Below are 18,767 nucleotides of genomic sequence, written 5' to 3'. Positions count from 1 at the left end.
GCGATTGCTAGGGGCGCGACGGGAATTTCAAATTATTTTGTATTGCATTTAACCACCTGGGCCTTTCACTGATGTCTAGATTTCTGTACCAAAAGCGGTACACCGTTTTTCATGAATTTTTTTTTTTTAAATTGTAGACCTGTAACTTACAGAAATATGTCCGAACAGGGGTCTATCACATACCTATAGACAAAACCACATAAATATATTTTGTATTATTTTGTATTGGATACAGGACTTTGTATTGAATCCAATAAAAAATATTTGAATTTCCCGCTACGACCCCCGTCGACGGGCGCATGCACTGACATCATCAGAAATCGCCGAGGGACGCGTACGCGAACGCCGGGTGTTCTAATTCTTTCTGAACTTCCGTACTTCCATGCAAAAAGTGTTACATTTTTTGCATGAAAATGTATTTTAGATTGTAGGCTATAATTCACCGAATTACTCAATAATTACTTATAATTCACCGAATTACCGCATAACTCACCGAAATATGTCCAAAATTTTAAAAATGTAATAAAATTTTTTTTTATAAAACATAAAAAACTGTATTGGACGACGCATGCAGCGACGTCACCGGGAAACCCCGGAGATCGTCACTGCACACGCCGGATGAAGACAGAAGAGAGAAGACGTCCCCGGAGGAGCTGCGGGGACAAGGTAATATACATACAAAGTATGTTGTATGACAATCAGGTTGCACTGTAATGCATGTTTATACTTTTAGCTACCCCGACCTTGGTTCGGGGTAAACGATTGTAGTTTACTTACCCTGAACCAAGGTCGGGTGGTTAATGAAGGATAACTATTGAATGCAATACACTGAATTTATGTTTAAAAGCGGTACATTGTCTTTCATGAAAATTTATTTTTACAATACAATAGTATGAGAATAATAAAGTTTGAAACACAAAATAATGTCTGTTTTTTATTAAATTTAATTTTTTAAAATGTATTCAATTTATTATTTTAACATAATTTTTTGTTTTAGACTTTATTATACTATTATAATATACTGTAACAAACTTTTATTAACAACAATGTACTGCTTTTAGACAAAAATCCAGACAGAAATGAACCGCCCAGGAGGCTAAATTGTACCTAAACTCAGAATATTTACTTGACATAAAAGGGTAGACAACCCTTTTATGTAAACATTCTGTTGTTTGGTTTTTTTTAAGTGCAGCACCCCTTTTTAAAAAAACAAAAACAAATGCAAGACACCCCGGAGTGGTGTCTTTCCTGGGCCATCGGTAACTCAGCCGCAGGTGGAATGATAGAGTCCTGACATGCCGAAAGGAAGCAGTGGATACATATTGAGCAATTATTTACTAAAATACCACTGACTGTGCTACCGAGTGATCACCCAACTCCATCCAATCTACGCACACACCCTATTGTAGGAGCTACCTACACTACCAGCACTATTTGCAAAAACCTCTGCCCAAATCTGGGATATTACCAAAGCCTTTATACCCTATTATTTGGTAACCAAAAGTTACAACCAGGTATTTCAGACCTATTGCAGCCGACCTGGGGGCTAAAAACGTTTTTTTTTTCCGTCCAGGAGCGGCCTTGGCTCTCCTTATTTGAGAGGAGTTCCTCAGACATATACGGAGGACTGGGTTTCTGGAGAATCTGTCAATAGACCATTTTTTACATTCCCTCCTGAGTTTAGATCATTTTTATAGACCATTCACTGAGTTGGAAAAATTACGTGTAGACCCATACGCCACTTGACTTCTATGCTTTATTCTGAAAATATTGCTCAGCTGCAGGCTTCACACCAACATACATACGGAAGTGGGAGCAGGACTTAACCCCCCTAGCGTTCTAATTCTGTCCATATTTCCATGCACAAAAGCTTACATTTCGGAGGAGGTGTCCCCAGGACATGCGGGGACCAGCAGGACGCCCATGAACGCTGACGAAGCAAGGGGTCTTTTTTTTTCATTTTTTTGAGCGTCCCCAAGTAAGACTCGTGATTACCGTTTTGGGTTTTTTTTTAAGGTAAAATCCACCTCGAGTCACAGTTGGAATTACTGCTAGGAGGGTTTATTGTTACTCCAGCACAAATAGCTAAATTAATTTCTACTGCCCAGACTTCCTCAATCAGTTCTACATACCAGGACACTGGGTACACGCTTCTAACAAGATGGTACAGAGTCCCTTCGATTCTACATAATATATAACCTGAAGTATCAGACAAATGTTGGCAATGCAACACAGGCAAAACACTTTTAATAGGACTCATTGATGTGGTGAGAGCATGTATTCCGGCACTGTGGGGCCAGCAGGGAACCCCCAGTATAGCACCATGGTTTGAGTGCGTTAATGAGCTCCAATTGATGGAAGACCTCACAGCCTCTCTGCAAGGTGCGGAGAAATTCAGCAGACGAAGGTTTTACTGAACAATGTTCTTTGACATTGAGGAATATTTAAAGGCACTTTCTTCTGATACATAAAAACACATTGAGAAATGTATACTCTTATCAGGGGTGACACCCTCACACCCCTTCCTATACTTCCTGCTGCATCCTTGCCATACCCAAACTCCCTGTTCCCCTCCCTTTCCTACTAACCACCCATAAATTCCCCATCCCCCCCCCCCCTTTTTTGTTTAATAAAGTAAAAAAAAAAATATAGGTTCATTCACTGAGGTGTTCTGAGGGAGGCTTCACATAGCGAAATAGATTATTAAGAGGATTTTAGCTCTTTGAACTTGGGGGTTTGTCCCTTGGATGATGTTTATATTTCTGTTAATATCAACTTTATGTGCATTAAATATATTGATGGATAGCATAGCATATGATTATTCAATTTGTTTTTTACTTAAACATGTATTAATGTTATCTTAAAAAATTACTAAATTATTACCAAAAAACAGAAATGTAAAAACCGTTCTACAAGGTATTCAGGTGTATGTGCTAAAGCAGCGAAGCCCAGCCATTAGTTCATCCTTTAAATAAAACAGACAATATGAAAACACAATGCTCCCTCAGAGGACATGATTCATAAAGCAGGGGAGGGCTACAATGTGACACATAAAACTATCGCTAACAAACAATGGCAGAAGACTTTCGTCTGAATTCAAAATAGGGCTTACAACAGCACTACTACTTCCCGAGCAACTCTGACTAGTGCAGCAGCATGCCTGAAGAGTGGCTATTAAAACTCTCCCTTTGCTCATTTCCTTTGGTCTTACACCTTGATTCAGACATTCTTTGTCTGTTGTAAGCATGCAGGATGATTATGCAGGAATGGTCGTCGAGACTTTATCTAAAGATCTTACTTGCCTCACGTATATCGAATGCTTGGAAGCTGAAATAGCGAGAGACCCCGATGACCAAGCCGATTGTTTCTTTGCAAGATGGCTCAATTCATTCGTTTCAGATTCATTACAGATTCAGCTCTAAGCAAGTCCAAAAAAAAAAAAAAAAAACATACCAAATTCTTTTAATGTCACAAAGTTTAATGAAATAAGAATGTACTGTGAGCATTCTCTGATCATGCGGGTGTCACCACTGCTTTCAGTCTATTGAGAAATGATGATTTTTTTTTTTAGGTGAAGAAGTTCAGTATCAGCTGTAAACAAAACCATTTTTTGTAGATTGTAGTTTGTGTGGCAATGGACTGAGAATATGTATTAAAAAATAAATTAAAGCGTTAATCAATAATTAAGAACATTATAAAAATATATATATTAATTATATGGGCATTTATGCGTCCTTCAGGAAAAAACAAAATCCTAACACTTATTGCATATTATCTATATAATGCTTCTTAGTAAATGATGATTATATATAATTTATATACATTGTATATACTAGGAGCAACATGTATAGTATATCAAAAAAACAAATGCACAGAAATTACTATACAGTATTGAAAGCATGTTACATATACACACCAATCCTTTTCTGGAGAGTGTCCATACAAGGCACATACGGCAGACAAGCAGACCTTTAAAACAATGTCCTTTTGCAAGCTGTAGTCAGAAGACAGATCTGTGGAAGGCTGGGTTAGGTATTGCTAGGTTAAAAGTTTCTGCGACTGCCACTTCGGCATTATATAAAAATAATACATAACAGGAACCCTATTGTAACATTATTTCAACCAATCTGATATAAAGCAGAACCCGAAAACTTGTCCATTAATAATGCTAAAAAACGATAAATATCTCAGGAACGATGTGCGAGATGTGTCGACTGAATGCTGTCTGCTCTTACGTATGCACAGCCATGGTAAGAAATGGTTATCTAAAACTTGGTAATACAGTGCAGGAAACATTAAGTGAAATGTAATCATACCCAGGACTTGATCCCAGGAGCCAATTAGACAATGTCTCTTATTTTGATTCACAATTTCTCACCTTTTGATATTATATTTGGTGACTAGATTGTGGACTGTTACTAAATTACACACTAAATCTAAACTAGGAAAACTGGACCTGCCACTGCGTAACAAAGGATCCATGAACAACAACCAGGAATGATCAATATACAAGTCATGGGAGCAAAGCACAGTGGGGTGTTGCTCGTTCATCTTCCCCCCTTCATAGAACAGAACGTGCACTGTGTGTTCAGCAACCAAAATTTTATGTGTGTACACAGCCTAGGATGTGCTCAGAACCAACAGATATGTCATTAAGCATCGACACGTGAATTCTCTAAATGTTAGGCCTGCTGAATATAAATGCAACTTTCAATTCTAAATGGGCTGGAAAATCTGGTATCAAAAACGTGATAGCAGCACGATGAACAGGAAGACTTGATAGACTAATTGTATTACGTGTTTAATGATTGGCTGTGCTAGTTCACTTTGAGGAACATTCACACCTTAGATTTATATTTTGCTATTCCATGTCATGAAATAAACTGTATATTTTAAAAAATGTTTAAATAAAGCTTTGTGATGTGCAAAGTGAAAACCTAGGAATTGCATAAAAGCAGAGTCAACCAGTCACGATCAATAGAGAAAGTATAACACTTTGAATATTCAGGGAACCAGAAATAATAGATCATGCTGAATTAGAAGAAACATTACACGTAATGTGCGGATCTCTTTGGTTACAAAGAGTTTAAAGGTGAAGCGGTCATGCACCCGGCCGGTCTCCTCTAATATGTCCATCTGGAGCATCAGGCTCTCAGTCTATTGCGGCAAGTAGCCTCCTCGCCTTGCAGTTTGTGGTAAATAGCTGTTTACCTCAGCGGTCTCAATGTTCATCTCTGAAGGTGCTGGCTGACCTTCAAAATTCACATTCTGCCCAGAAATAAAATCTTCAAGGTCCATTTCCTTGCCCAGCCCAGCTAGATTCTGGCTCTGACCTAGCTCATGTATATTAGAAGGAAGGCTGTCTTGCTGCACGGCTTGAAGCCTGTCTGTAGAATCTTCCTGAGTGCAGTTTTGCTTAAAATACTGATTTGGGATTTCTAAGACTTGCTGCTCATCTGGCCTCTCCTCAGACTCCAGCAGTGGCTGTGTTGACTCTGACCTTGAGAAAGTTAGCAGAGCGGGAGCAGTTGGCTGCTGTCCCCTGTATCCGCTGATAATCACTGTAGAGTACTGAACAGTGCTAGATGTGTTCTGACCCGATTCAACCTCATCTGTGTCTGAAATACTCAGCTGTGGGGAAGACAGACAGGAAGAGCCTCCAATACCACTGCTAAGGCCCTCCGATGTGTTCTTCTTTATCACATCGACAGGTTTTAGATCTGGTTTATTGTATGAAGACTTTTCGTCAGCAGTTATCTCCACCACACTGACATCTGTAAAACTACCGTCCTGGAAGGGATGGCTTTTTGGCTCATGCTGCAAGAACAAACAAGAAAAAGTTATTTTACATACGTGACAATTATGACAAATGTGTCAATGTATGAAAAGAAAACATAACTGTTGTGTTTTTAGTTATGTTTTATTTTTTTATTCCGTGACCAGTACCAAGTAAATTTAGTTATGTTTTAGGTACAAAGCCCCTGCCTCCTCCAGTTTGTTTTGCCCCTGTCCATAAGCTGCACTCTTTCTATACAGGTATGTTTCTGCAGCAGTTCTAGAATGTAAGGTGGTGGGAGAGTTGGGTGCCACTTGCATTCATGCAAGGGAAGAAAAAACTTGACTGGGAGAAAATGCTAACACTTAGGGATGATTTATTAGAGCTAAGACTGAAACCTGTAATGGATCTGGTTCAGGATTGAAAACAGACAATAGCAAAATATTTTTAAGAAATTTATTTCAAGTTTGCTGGGTCAACCAGGTTCTCCCATGATAGTCCATCTTCTCCAGCCTTGGAGAGTTTCTGCAACTTAGAACTCAACTCTCAAACTGGAGAGAGCAAGTAGAAATGGTAATGTACAGTGTACACAGAAACTTACTAGAGAAAGGAAGTGATTTTTTTTTATAAAGAGTTTAAATCCACTTTTAACTGCATTTTGTAAAGGTAGTCCCTGAGTTAAGAACATTCGACATACGGACGCCTCCTAAATATGAACGGGGCTTCCTGCCCGTTCCTGTGCGGGATGGAGGCTTGAAGGGGGCGGTTTGCATGACTTGCAGAAGAAATCTTCTGCTAAACACACCTGAGGTTGTGGATGATCTTAAGGACTGAACTCTTTCAGCAGCCTCTTGTAACTCTAATGACCAAGACAAACTCTGCAGTTGTTTCTTTTGTGCAAATAAAACCACAGCTTGCTCCAGAAGTTATTGAATGTCTGAGTTCCATAAAACTTTTTTTTTTTTTTTTGCTTTGTTTGTGATTAACTCACAGTGAGGATTTATTACAGTACCTGACACCTCACTGTCTACTATTATGTTGAGACAAACATCTGTTCTAATTGCATTTATTAAAATAATGTACCTGTTCTGACTTACATACACATTCAACTTAAGAACAAACCTACAGTCCCTATCTTGTATGTAACCCAAAGACTACCGGTATTCACAAAGTACTAACACTGCAAACACCACTACTCCTCCATGTCTTCATCCCTTGTTATGTAAGATAGTTGCAAGACACACTGCAGTTGCCTCTCTGTATATTGCTGTCTGTGCCCCCACTAGAAGATGTTACCCCTCTATTGGTCATTGTGACCATTGTTCCTAAGAATGCAAAATTTTAAGTTGTCACCATAACTCAGGAACTGGAGGGAAATCTAATTTTTAATAGCCAAACTGAATAATATCCAATTTTTTCGTATTTCATCAAATGTGGTATTAAGATTTCTTGCATTTACACAACCAGGTATTACCTACATTCTTTGTATTGACATATCCAAATACAACCCAGTGATTCATATATTGGGTGTCTGTGCACCCCTTTCACCCCACAAATGGTGGTCACTGGTAAAGACACTGAACTGTCTTTGCATTTAATTTAAAGAATAGGTTCCTTGGACTTACCCGTGTCGGAGTTTGTGGGGACCATTGCGCGATGTTACTTTTTGAGGGATCTGGAACATTGGGCCAAATGTGTTTTTTAATCCTGATAAATAAACATATTGTATTACAAATACAGACCCAACATACGGTGCAACATTTTCTGTCATGCAAAATAAAATAAATGATGCAAAAACAAAAGATCAAGTTCTGGAAAGTGTGAAATTTGTATGTCAAGGTAATTCAGACAGTCTGATCATGTGACAGAATAGAAATAGTGTATCAGTCCTTGTTACAATGTTTCCTAATAAATCAATCAAATAACTGAAATGTGGGAACTGAGCCATGGGAGTCCCAGACACTAATTCACTGCCATGAGCCATATTTTGAGAGCTGCGTGAAAGGGAAGTAAAGATTGCTGAAATCCTCTACCAATTTACCTTAATAAAACTTTTCTCAAAGGGAAAGACACATGTGGATCTTAAACTTTTGTTTTTATTTAGTAAAACAGTTAATAAACTTTTATTTAACATTCATTTTATAATGATAAAGTTCTTAGATTACTGGATGATCAGGGAATGGCCATTATTGCAAGCTAGTGTTCCTGAATGACTACCTCCTCGTCCTGGCACATATTAATGGGTTCACCCTTGTTCTATCCCACCCGTTTCAAGCACCCTCAAATATGATGATGTGGAATGTTAGCTGGAAATTTAACATTAGGTAGAACAGTTACAATTTAATAAAGATTTAGCCATTGTTTAAAAACAAACATTTGCCTGCAGCTAATCTTTGAAGGTAAACTTCAGTTGGGTTGTGAATGGGCCCTCAGCATCCTCACAGAAAACATCAGACCCCTGACCGCAGCACAGAGCTCTTTACAGGAAAGGTAGTCTGTCTTAACTAAACCTACCTAGCTTCCTACCCTTACAAGAGTTAGGCTTAAATGACAAGCCTTTTTTTTTATCAGAACACCAACATCTGATAAATTATTCAGCATATCGAAAGATCCAATTAGCTTACAAGGCTTAGGAAGGTGTTACCTCAGGAACACCGAGTACTAGTGAAATCTTTATCCAATAATGTGAACCATTATTAACAAGTCAACTGGTGATGTAACCTATTACAAAGGTGTAATTAATAATTTAATACTTACAAATCTCTCTTGTTACAAAGCAGGATTCCAACAATAAGCACAAGTAATAGAAAACCAATACACGAGGAAACCACGATTGCTTCAACCTCTCCAGTGTCTACAAATAGAAGAAAGTAACTTTAAAGCAATGTGAAAACATGCAGAGATGCTGCACCGAACACCTGAACTGGTCACTGACATTTACCTTAACATTATCAGCAGCAGTGATTGACAGGAAGCACTACACAATTCCTGCATACAAAACCAATCCTATTCTGTGAAGTCACAGTCACCTTGATAGCCCTCATTAGCTGATAACAATTTACCCTACTGAGCTGGGGAGATATATCTGTGGCTGTGGCAGAGTTCCAATGCCCCAATAATGACAAAATTTTGCTGTCTGGAGGAATCCAGGGCCGCATAAAGAAGGTAAAGCTACATGTGGTGCTGTCTGTTGGACACTGCTGGAAGTTAGTGGAGTGAGATTCAATGAAAGGTTCACTAAAATATAGAAAATGTTCATAAAAAAGTTGGCATTCCACATCCACTTTGTTTCCTTGCCAGACTTCCTCATGATAAATTAACAATACTTTAGGTGTTTTAAGAACAGACGAGGCATTATTTAGTAAACCAGAATTGGTATGTGCAGCAAATGCATTTCCCCTTCTACTTGTTCATTGCCATATGAGTGAATGAACGGGATAATCCTATTGATTGCACTAGATATAAAGAACTTTCTGCTCAGAACTTTCTAAATGCGTAACACTTACCAAACTTGTTGGTGGAAAATGTGAATGGTAAGCCGTCCGTTCCTCCTTTCTCCGTGTTGGCAGTCACAACAACACTGTATACTGTGTTACTGGTTAGGGAGCTCAATGTGTACTCCGTCTGTGTGGCATTCAGTGTGACAGCTAGAAAACAAAGTAAACATTGTGTTATTAACAAGAACTCTATTCAAAGAATATACAAAACTATTGTTTGAAAATTAGGAAATGGTTGAATGTTCTCTTCCTCTTCTATCCTAGAACTGATGTGCCAATACTACAAGCAATGATCACTCAAATATGAAGGATTACAAACCTTGATAGCCAAGCTCATGAATGTCTTGAAATGCTGATTTCTTGGTTGGCTTGCACAGCATGTTGGCGACTAAGCTTTTGCTCCACTTCAGGCACAATCTGCTTTCATCACACAGTTGCTATGTAAGCTGCTTTTCAGCAGAGTTCTAGCGGTATTTCCGAATGTGACTCGGTGGATTTACCATGCAAAAAGCGGTAATCACGAGTCACACTTGGGGTCGATAAAAACATTTAAAAAAAAAACACTTACCTTGTTCCTTTATTGTCCTCCGGAGTCCTGCTGGTCCCCGAACCTCCTCCGGACACATCTTCTTTCTTCAGCCGCCGAATGAAGAGACGATCTTCGGGGTTTCCCAGTGACGTCGGTGCATGCGTCAGTGTTTGCAGGAAATTCAAATATTTTGTATTGGATTCAATACAAAATAGCTGTATTGAGTCCAATACAAAGATATATATATATATATATATTATACATGCTATTGTACAGGTATACATGTTTCACTATGGTTTTTTTTTAAAAACAGATTTTTGTGTTTTTTTTAAAGTTTATTATTAAATGTAATAAATATTGGACATATTTTGGTGCGTTATGCCTCAGAATTATAGGCCTACAATGTAAAAAAAATTCCCATGCAAAATATTGCAACGCTTTTTGCGTGGAAATACAGACAGAATTAGAACACTAGGGGGGTTAAATAGTAAAAATAACTTTTAATCAACCTCAAACTTAGCGGTCCCATTTACAAAGACACAGGTTCTAACTGTACCCATATTTCAACTTTTCCATTAATAAAAGTGCTTCTTTGTGCTTTCAGAGTATTTTGTTTCATTTATTTTGCAAACATGTTAAAATTCACATTTTAGATATTAGATTTGTATAATTACCAAAAATCATAAATCTTTGGCAAATACTGGTTTCTAAGACACCAAGACATTTTCTCTGAACCAATTAGATATTGTAGACAGTATGAATACAGACTAGTTTACTGTACATTATGCCACACGGAGTGGCAGAAACCTTGCGTAGCAATGTGGGGTTACGTGAACATAACTGTACTAGAATGTAATGTATTAAACCAATTCTAAACACAAATCATAAATTTACTTCCAAGCTATTTAATGATACCTGCCATTCTTCACAATATTATTTCCAGACAGTAGAACTAAATGGGGCATGCATGTCTGTCCACCAATAACTCTAGCAAAGTGTAATTAAAACTAGTAATTTAATCTTTAAAAAGTTTACACTTGCTATTCGATGAGCTACATATGGAGAAATGTCTGTAGAAAATAAATCCTTTCTGGCATGGGCTTTCTTTTTAAAGTAGGCTGGACTCTTAAGTTACCGAACAACCAGCACATTGTACTGTCTCTGTACCTTTCCATGCAGACGAGACATTCTCTGTTGTTTCATATTTACTTACTTTTAAATGGGCCGTTTTTGGCTTTGTATTTTAAAGTGTAATCAGTGATGAAACCACACCGCTTCTCTAAGGAAACAGGTTCCCACACGACGACTGCTCTTGTCTTTTCCACAGACTTGTAGCGAACAGTAGGTCCTTCTTTGGGAACTGTGAAGACAATCAGGAAGATTTATTATGCATCAATAAGGTAATGTCAATGTTATGATCATGAACCTCCTAGATTGTAAGCTCTTCGGGGTAGGGTCTTCTCCTCCTCCTATGTCACCGTCTGTATCTGTCATTTGAAACCCCTATTTAATGTACAGTGCCGCATAATATGTTGGCACTATATAAATCCTGTTTAATATTATTAAAAATAATAATAATGATAAATCTCTGAACATAGGCTTATTCACACCAGTGCAGATTAGGTCAGTAGTGCATTGAATAACAACCACGTATGAGAAATAGATCAAAGACTGTTCAAATCTTTGTGGTCATTTGTAGATTACTTTTACAATGTGTTCCCAAATCTTTATATGTCGTAATCTGTACACAAACTGCATATTGAAAGATGTGGATGTTTGCATGCTGTGCAGATGTAAAGGTGCGTTAACTGTTTAAATATAGGTAGGAGAGCTCCAAATTCCCTTTGGGAACACAGGTTGGGTTGCAGTACTATCTGACCGTGAGGGTCATCTGCGGATCTGCCAGATAATGTTCTCTGTACAATGTGCGATAAGTGCCATAATCAAGACTGTCTGTAAGTGACATTATATGGTATATATGTTATCACCAATAATTTATTAGCCATTATGAAAGCAGAGTTTAAAATATATGCAATTATTAGAAAATATAGTATTTATGTTACACATAAATCTAAAATATTTATCAGAATTGCTTTTAGTTTTCCCAAAAACTTTCTTTAAGCTGGGTGGGAAGAAACTTTAGGTGGGTGGTGACCCAACTTTTCAGTACTTACCACCCCTACTGCCGAGCGTTGCGCCTGGCTAAAAGGGGCTGGGGAGTGCAGTGTGTACATACAGTGTTGAGCTTGTTTGCATGCAGAATATATACCATCATATTTTAGAGACATAAATTATAATGATTAAAGCATAAAACTTAAGATATTTGGGATTAGGTACTTCTATTTGAGATAGCTCATAGGAGTATTTCTACCCTGAGACCACTTACTTCCTTGCTTGAGATAGGTTGCAACATATCTTGGTCTGTCAAAGCCATCCTTGTATAGTGGATAAACCTTAATCAAATAATATACAAATGGCTTCATGTCACCTGTAAAGATAAGCAAAGATTCCATTAAATGCAAAGGTAAGTATCCTGTAAAAATAAAACACATAGTGAAAATCTTAAGTAAATGTGGCAAGCCTAAAGAAAACACATTTCCCCAAACTTTCCCCAAATCTCTACTCTTTTGTTGTGTACCATGTGTGCATGTTCAATCCATACCCCCAACACATGTGTACCCTGGGATTGAGGGGTCCATTCACGCAGGATATATGTGGGAAATGTGTTGGGACCCCCTCCTACTAGGCAAGTGTAAAAAGTGAACAACACTCTCCAGGAAGTAGGCCTATCGATATCCAAGTCTACCATAAAGAGAAGACTGCATGAAACTAAATGCACTGCATTGCAAGGTGCAAGCCACTCATAAGCCTCAAGAATAGAAAGGCTAGATGTGAATTTGCTCAAAAACATCTAAAGCCAGCACAGTTCTGGAAAAACATTGTTTGGACAGATGAAACCAAGATCAACCATTACCAGAACGGTGGCTCATGATCCAAAGCATACCACATCATCTGTAAAACATGGCTGAGGCAGTGTGATGGCTTGGGCGTGAATGGCTGGAAGTGGAATATTCCTGAATGGCCAAGTCAGTCACCTGATCTGAACCCAATTGAGCATGCATTTCAATTGTTGAAGGCTAAACTTCAGACAGAAAGGCCCACACACAGCAACTGAAAGCCACTGCAGTAAAGGCCTGGCAGGGCATTAAAAAGGAGGAAACCCAGCATCTGGTGATGTCCATGAGTTCAAGACTACAGGCTGTCATTGCCAGCAGAGGGTTTTCAACAAAGTATTAGAAATGAACAAATTTATTTTCAGCTTTTTAATTTGTCCAATTACTTGAGCCTTGAAATGAAGTGATTGTGTAAAAAAAAAAAAGGTTTAGTTCCTCATATTTTTTGCAACCTTTTTGTTCAACCCACTGAATTAAAGCTGAAAGTCTGCAGTTTAATTGCATCCGAGTTGTTTTATTTAAAATTAATTGTGAAAATGTAAAAAACCAAAATTAGAAAAAAGTTCTCTGTCTAAATATTTATAGACCTAACTGTATAAATACAGTGTAATAATAATATAGAATAAATTACAGAAAAGCCAAACTCAACCTTACATGGTAAGACACTATTACATATAATAATAGTGGCTGGCACAATCTTTCATTAGTAGTATAAAACAAAGAAAAAACTTAAGATCAGAAAATGTTTATTTATTTAGACTAATGTTACCTCTCAGGAATGTCCCTTTGACGGTGTTTGCTTCCCGCTGCCATTCCATGGCACAGTCCTGAGAATCTGGGTTTGCACACCATTCTATTACATAACCTAGCACAGGTTTAGTTGGTGCTGTCCACTCTACCCAAAGCTTTCCATCTTTGTTAAATGCCTTTACATCAATTTCAGGTGAAAGTGTCACTTTATTTGAAACAATAAGAGAAACAAAATTAGGAAAATTGAATATTACCGTCTAACAGTATTGATCTAAATATCAAATTAATAATTATTAGCAAGTGATGACACCATTTAAAGGCCCAGTATACATATGGAAAGGGAGGGAGAGAAAAAGGAGAGCAAAAGTAACTTTTGCTGTTATATCAAAGTATGTGTATGTATAGCCATTTTTAAGGTTTACAAAGAACAGGGAGGGGATATTTTGTGGAGTCTGTCTACAGTCTACCTTCACCATTGGCCCTGAAGGTTTAACAGGAAGAAAGAAAATCTATACAGAATGAAAGGAATTACCCTCCCAGATAGCTGTAACAAGACAGCTTTTCTGTGACAATGATCATTAGTTCAAATAGAGAAATAACTGCTCCAAGCATGGAAACAGCGAGAAATTATAACAGAAGGTCTAACTCTTTACCTTCATCTTATACATCTTTATTTGAATTTTGCATTGGAAAGTGGTAGAAAATTCATACCTCTGTTTCTGGCAGGTGGAATAACCACAATAGATGGAGGAGAGACACCGTAGCTGTTAAAGGCAACAATTGTAACCTGAAGAGCATCCTTTGGGACAGTGATATTGCACTGTCTATTGTTTCTAGAGAAGGCATCAATCAATTCTGCAGCTGTTCTAATGGTTATATTGTATCCCAATATTTTTCCATTGGCATAGGAACCCAAATCCTGGTATAGAGAAAAGCAACATTTTGCATTAGTTAAATTGGAAGGAGTGTCCTAAGAAAAAAAAAATTATAAATGTATTGTGACTGCACAGTAGATACCCGAAGGTGTCTATCCATACCTCTTGGTATGCACCAAGTGTATGCATTAATTGAGAGTGTGAGTGTCAAATTTTTTTTTCCCTATTGTAATTTTTTTTTTTTTTAAACTCGTTTCAATACCACAAGGTGGCTGACAGGCCTACAGAAAAAATTATCCGCTTTAAAGCCACGAGATGCAGGTGCATTTTGGGACTAGCTGGCACGTAACTAAGATTAACAGCTGGTTGTGACCCACTGTTAATCTGTGTCAACAGAAGTTTTTTTAAACCTAAATAATATACTGTGGATGAAAAGTATAAATTAATAATCGAAAAAAACATTTGTTTATCAGACAATATTCGAATGGCTGGAGGAGGTCCATGCATTGCAAAGGACACAACAAATGGTTATTTCAAACAGTTACTACAATCAAATATTATACATGTTAAAGCCATCAGTCTAACTTGATCTGTGTGTTGAGTATTTTTACCTTCCACATTAACCACGCAGGTCGGTTTCCATCAATATCTGAATCACCAATCTTCCTCCAAAATTCTGGACCTCGTGAGGGAGCTGAAGAATTAAAAGGAACAAAATTAGTAGGATTATTGCTCTGGTTCAGACTTTTTTAGCTTTTTTAACATAGAGGAACCCCTGAAATAATTTGTTTCCAGCATTTGAATCAGAATTGCAAGCATAAGCATTTATTCTAATGGGCCAATAGACAACCAGAAAGGGCCCCAAATTACCTCACAAACTCCCTATAGAAATAAATGGAACTTGTTTTGAATAATATCAATTGTTTATGGCTGTTTTGGGGGTGTTTTTTTCCCTATTCTCCATCTTCTCTGCCAAATACCTTTGCTTAAAACAACTTTGTTAACACTTAAAAACTTCCTACAAAAGCTGTAGGTGCCTTTATAAATGTTTAGGCAATTTTAAAGTGTAGACTTAGCCTAAACCATTCTTTTCAGACCAACCTGCAAAGCTAACAAAAAGTAATTCTCCTTTTAAATGTGTTGTTTACTTTTTTTAAAACAGACTCTCAGGATAAAGTTTTCTAAAAGTAAAAAGCTTGGCGAGTTCTTTTCTTGCAAGAACGGTTTCAAATCTGCATGTCATGCTAGCAGCGGTGTTTACTGCTTGTTTGTTAAAAAAAATTATGGTCATAACATGGTGGTTTTGGGAGAGGTTTCATGGTTTTGGGGGAAACAAATTAAAAAGCATAAAAGCTACTTCCACAATTATTAAAGTGGAAGTATTGTTCTGGTTTGAAATCCTGGCAGGGCTTTACTGCAGAAAGGGATAGGCGATGACCCTTTCGCAACAAAACAATTACCTGCCTGTTTGCTATCTTCTTTTGAAAAAATGCTGACCCATGCATGTGGTATACCTGATACCCCCGTCATCCTGGCTCAGCGGCAGCAAGCACAGGAGAATGCAAATAAAAAAATTGGGATTAGGCAGGTAAGGGTATTTTACGGGACACCACCCGTCTCTTCTGTACTAAAGGACCTGCCTGATTGCATGTTTTATTTTATTTTTTTAGTTCCACTTTAAATAAAAGACAAAAAAACAAGCAAGCAAAAAAAAAAACCAAACAACAAAATGCTTAATTACCAGACTCTGGAGTAATGGCTTCATACTCCTTACTCCAATCGCTCCAGTATCCTGTGTTTTGCAGCTTACAGCGCAGGGAAATAATATAGTGTGTATAAGGTTGCAGATCCTGAAGTGTATATGAATTTCGGGGTTTCTCAATGTCATTTGGAGGTACCTAAAAAAGACAAAATAATTTTTATTGTTAACTTTTATGGACCGTAGTTCTGACCAAATCTGCTGTAAGGTGATGATGTAAGGCAGTGTCCTGTCAACACTACTAGCTGACTGACCGGGATCCCTCAATTTGTAGAAATTTTCTCAAGCTACCTGCATATGGGGCAAGAAGCAAAGAAATCTAGAAACAAGACACTTTAGCAGTTTTAACTTTTACCAAAGCTAATCAAAATTAAAAAAAACCTTTTATCTTTAAAAACTTTATTGACTCCAGCCAGAGGGCTAGGATTTTTTTTATCATTTATTTTCTTTTCGTGCTTATCCAGTGTATATTGGGTCTGTCATATCTGAATCACAAGTCACATATGCCTGTTAGTAAGAAGAGAGGCTGTGCAACTATAGTAGTATGGTAATAAATTTTCTATTTTCATAAGGACAAAAATGGGATGGGGCTGGATGTTTCATTTGTTTAAGTGGTCCTAAACTAAGAAAAACCCAGAAGCAGCCCTTAGGCAAAATGTTGTGATGTCAGACTTTTCTGATTGATATAATAAACCTTATGGTATAACAAAATAAGTCTCAAACTCTTCTTTAACTGGTATTACAGTTACAATTACAAAATGAAACAATTATTACAGAAACACTTCCCCATCTAGACACATACATTCCCAGGAGGTTACAGCACATGGAAATATAATTTAAATCCTGATAATCTGGCCATCAGTGAATTGAGGAGAAGAATTACCTGCTCCCACTCCATGCTGTCTTTCTTTCGGTATCTAAGATTATACCTCATGGGAAATATATCTTCCCTTAATGGATTCTCCCATTCAATCTTCAGAGCCTTCTGTAGTTGGGTCAATGAGACCACATTAAGAATTTTTGGTGGATTGGGTTTCACTATAGATGCATATGAAAAAGAAAAACAAGTGTTACATACACAACAATAAAACAGTACATTACAGTACAGCAAAGTATCTTGGCCAGGACTATCTGCATGGAGTTTGCAGGTTCTCCCTGTGTTTGCCTGGGTTTCCTCCAGGTACTCCGGTTTCCTCCCACTTTCCAGAAACATGCAGTTAGGTTAATTGGCTTCCCACACAAATAGACTTTGTATTAAATACATATGACTATGGTAGGAACATGAGATTGTGAACCCTTTGAGGGACAGTTAGTGACATGACTACAGACTTTGTAAAGTGCTGCGTAATATGCCAGCGCTATATAAATACGGTGTAAAAATAATAATAAAGTATGCTGCCTGGGATAGTTTGTTACACACTTTATATAAGAGCACAGTGTCATCTACTGATGGACATCATAATACTCAAAAGATAATTTAAGAGCAAGTGACCTATCTTAACTATCTCAAAAGCACAACATACTTAATCCTGTAAAATGTGGATAAAAGTTAAACAGATTTAAAAATTTAAAAAAGTTTTCCCCTTTTACATAAATGTATTCACAATAATTTTCCTAGGTATTTCTGTTGATTACGGTTTTGAATGTTTGGACTGATAGCTGCATTTTGTCCCCTAATTTTATACCTGGGTGAATTTAGTTGTCTTGTTTTTTTAACAGTAAGCACCTTGTTTTATATTCAAATTGGTTTACATTTGAGTATATGTATTACCAAAATAATGGTACATCAAGATAAGAAACAAAGTATGCTCTAAGTAACCAGTTTGATGATATTTTCTAAAGCCCTCACCAGTGTATTAAACTATCTACCTCAGAGGCAGTGGCTCAGTGGCTAGTACTTGTTTTTTGGGATGGGAGAGGAAACTGGAGCACACAGAGGAAAAACCCACACAAACATGCTGGAAAGGGTAATCATTTCCTGGCCTTAGTCTGTATGACATAAGACAATGTCTGTGAAATGGCCATGGACTCTGTGAAACACTGTCAAGACCCAACGCTATATGAACATATAAATAAAGAGTATATCAATATAACTATTGATATACAATTTAAAGCAGCCCCTCCCCCCACAAAAATGCAAAATTCAGGTGATAACCACATGTTGGGTATTACAAAGAATATTTGTAAATATCCTAAAAATAAATCATAGAACAATAATATGACCCCTAATTACCCTTGTTTCACTGAAATTAAATCAGTTCAGACTGGGGGGGGGGAGACAGAACCTTTATTGGTCTAGTGCACAATAGAATGAACAGGACCTGTTGCAGTTGCTGATCTTAAGACACTGCAGCCTGAAGCAGCCATCACCTTTTCATTCCCTATGTAGCCTCCCATTATACAAAAAACATTTTAACAATGTCTTGGATGGTAATGTTTGAGCATTTGTAGTTCCTACCCCAATATAACTGAAAAGAAAACTCACAAAAGCAGAACACTTGTGTCATTATCAGCTATATCTTCTTATCAGATCAGATAAGTGTTTTTCACTGAACAAATCCATGCACCCTGCTGAATTTTTGCTTACATATTGGAGGTGAATTAAACTATCACCTGTAGTAGAGAGT

At 37.4% G+C, this 18,767-nt stretch overlaps 1 protein-coding gene across 3 annotated transcripts in view; it reads right to left on the bottom strand.

The window, feature by feature from the left end:
• Nucleotides 1-3,457: 3,457 nt before the first annotated feature.
• Nucleotides 3,458-18,767, bottom strand: part of IL6ST (interleukin 6 cytokine family signal transducer) — a 37,220-nt gene continuing 21,910 nt past the window's right edge. For all 3 annotated transcript variants that reach the window (XM_072416424.1, XM_072416422.1, XM_072416425.1), the window contains 11 exons: nt 17,024-17,178; nt 16,123-16,279; nt 14,993-15,075; nt 14,218-14,425; nt 13,526-13,711; nt 12,189-12,290; nt 11,016-11,162; nt 9,283-9,423; nt 8,534-8,630; nt 7,402-7,483; nt 3,458-5,817 (listed from right to left, as the gene is read on the bottom strand). In XM_072416424.1, the coding sequence (XP_072272525.1) occupies nt 5,158-5,817; nt 7,402-7,483; nt 8,534-8,630; nt 9,283-9,423; nt 11,016-11,162; nt 12,189-12,290; nt 13,526-13,711; nt 14,218-14,425; nt 14,993-15,075; nt 16,123-16,279; nt 17,024-17,178 (2,018 nt within the window). In that variant the 3' untranslated portion in view covers nt 3,458-5,157. The remainder of the gene's footprint in view (nt 5,818-7,401; nt 7,484-8,533; nt 8,631-9,282; nt 9,424-11,015; nt 11,163-12,188; nt 12,291-13,525; nt 13,712-14,217; nt 14,426-14,992; nt 15,076-16,122; nt 16,280-17,023; nt 17,179-18,767) is intronic.

This window comes from Pyxicephalus adspersus, chromosome 6 (genome assembly GCF_032062135.1).
Source record: "Pyxicephalus adspersus chromosome 6, UCB_Pads_2.0, whole genome shotgun sequence".
Taxonomy (NCBI): Eukaryota; Metazoa; Chordata; class Amphibia; order Anura; family Pyxicephalidae; genus Pyxicephalus; species Pyxicephalus adspersus.
The sequence above is the reverse complement of the archived record's forward strand: the minus strand, read 5'-3'. Positions and strand labels throughout refer to the sequence as shown.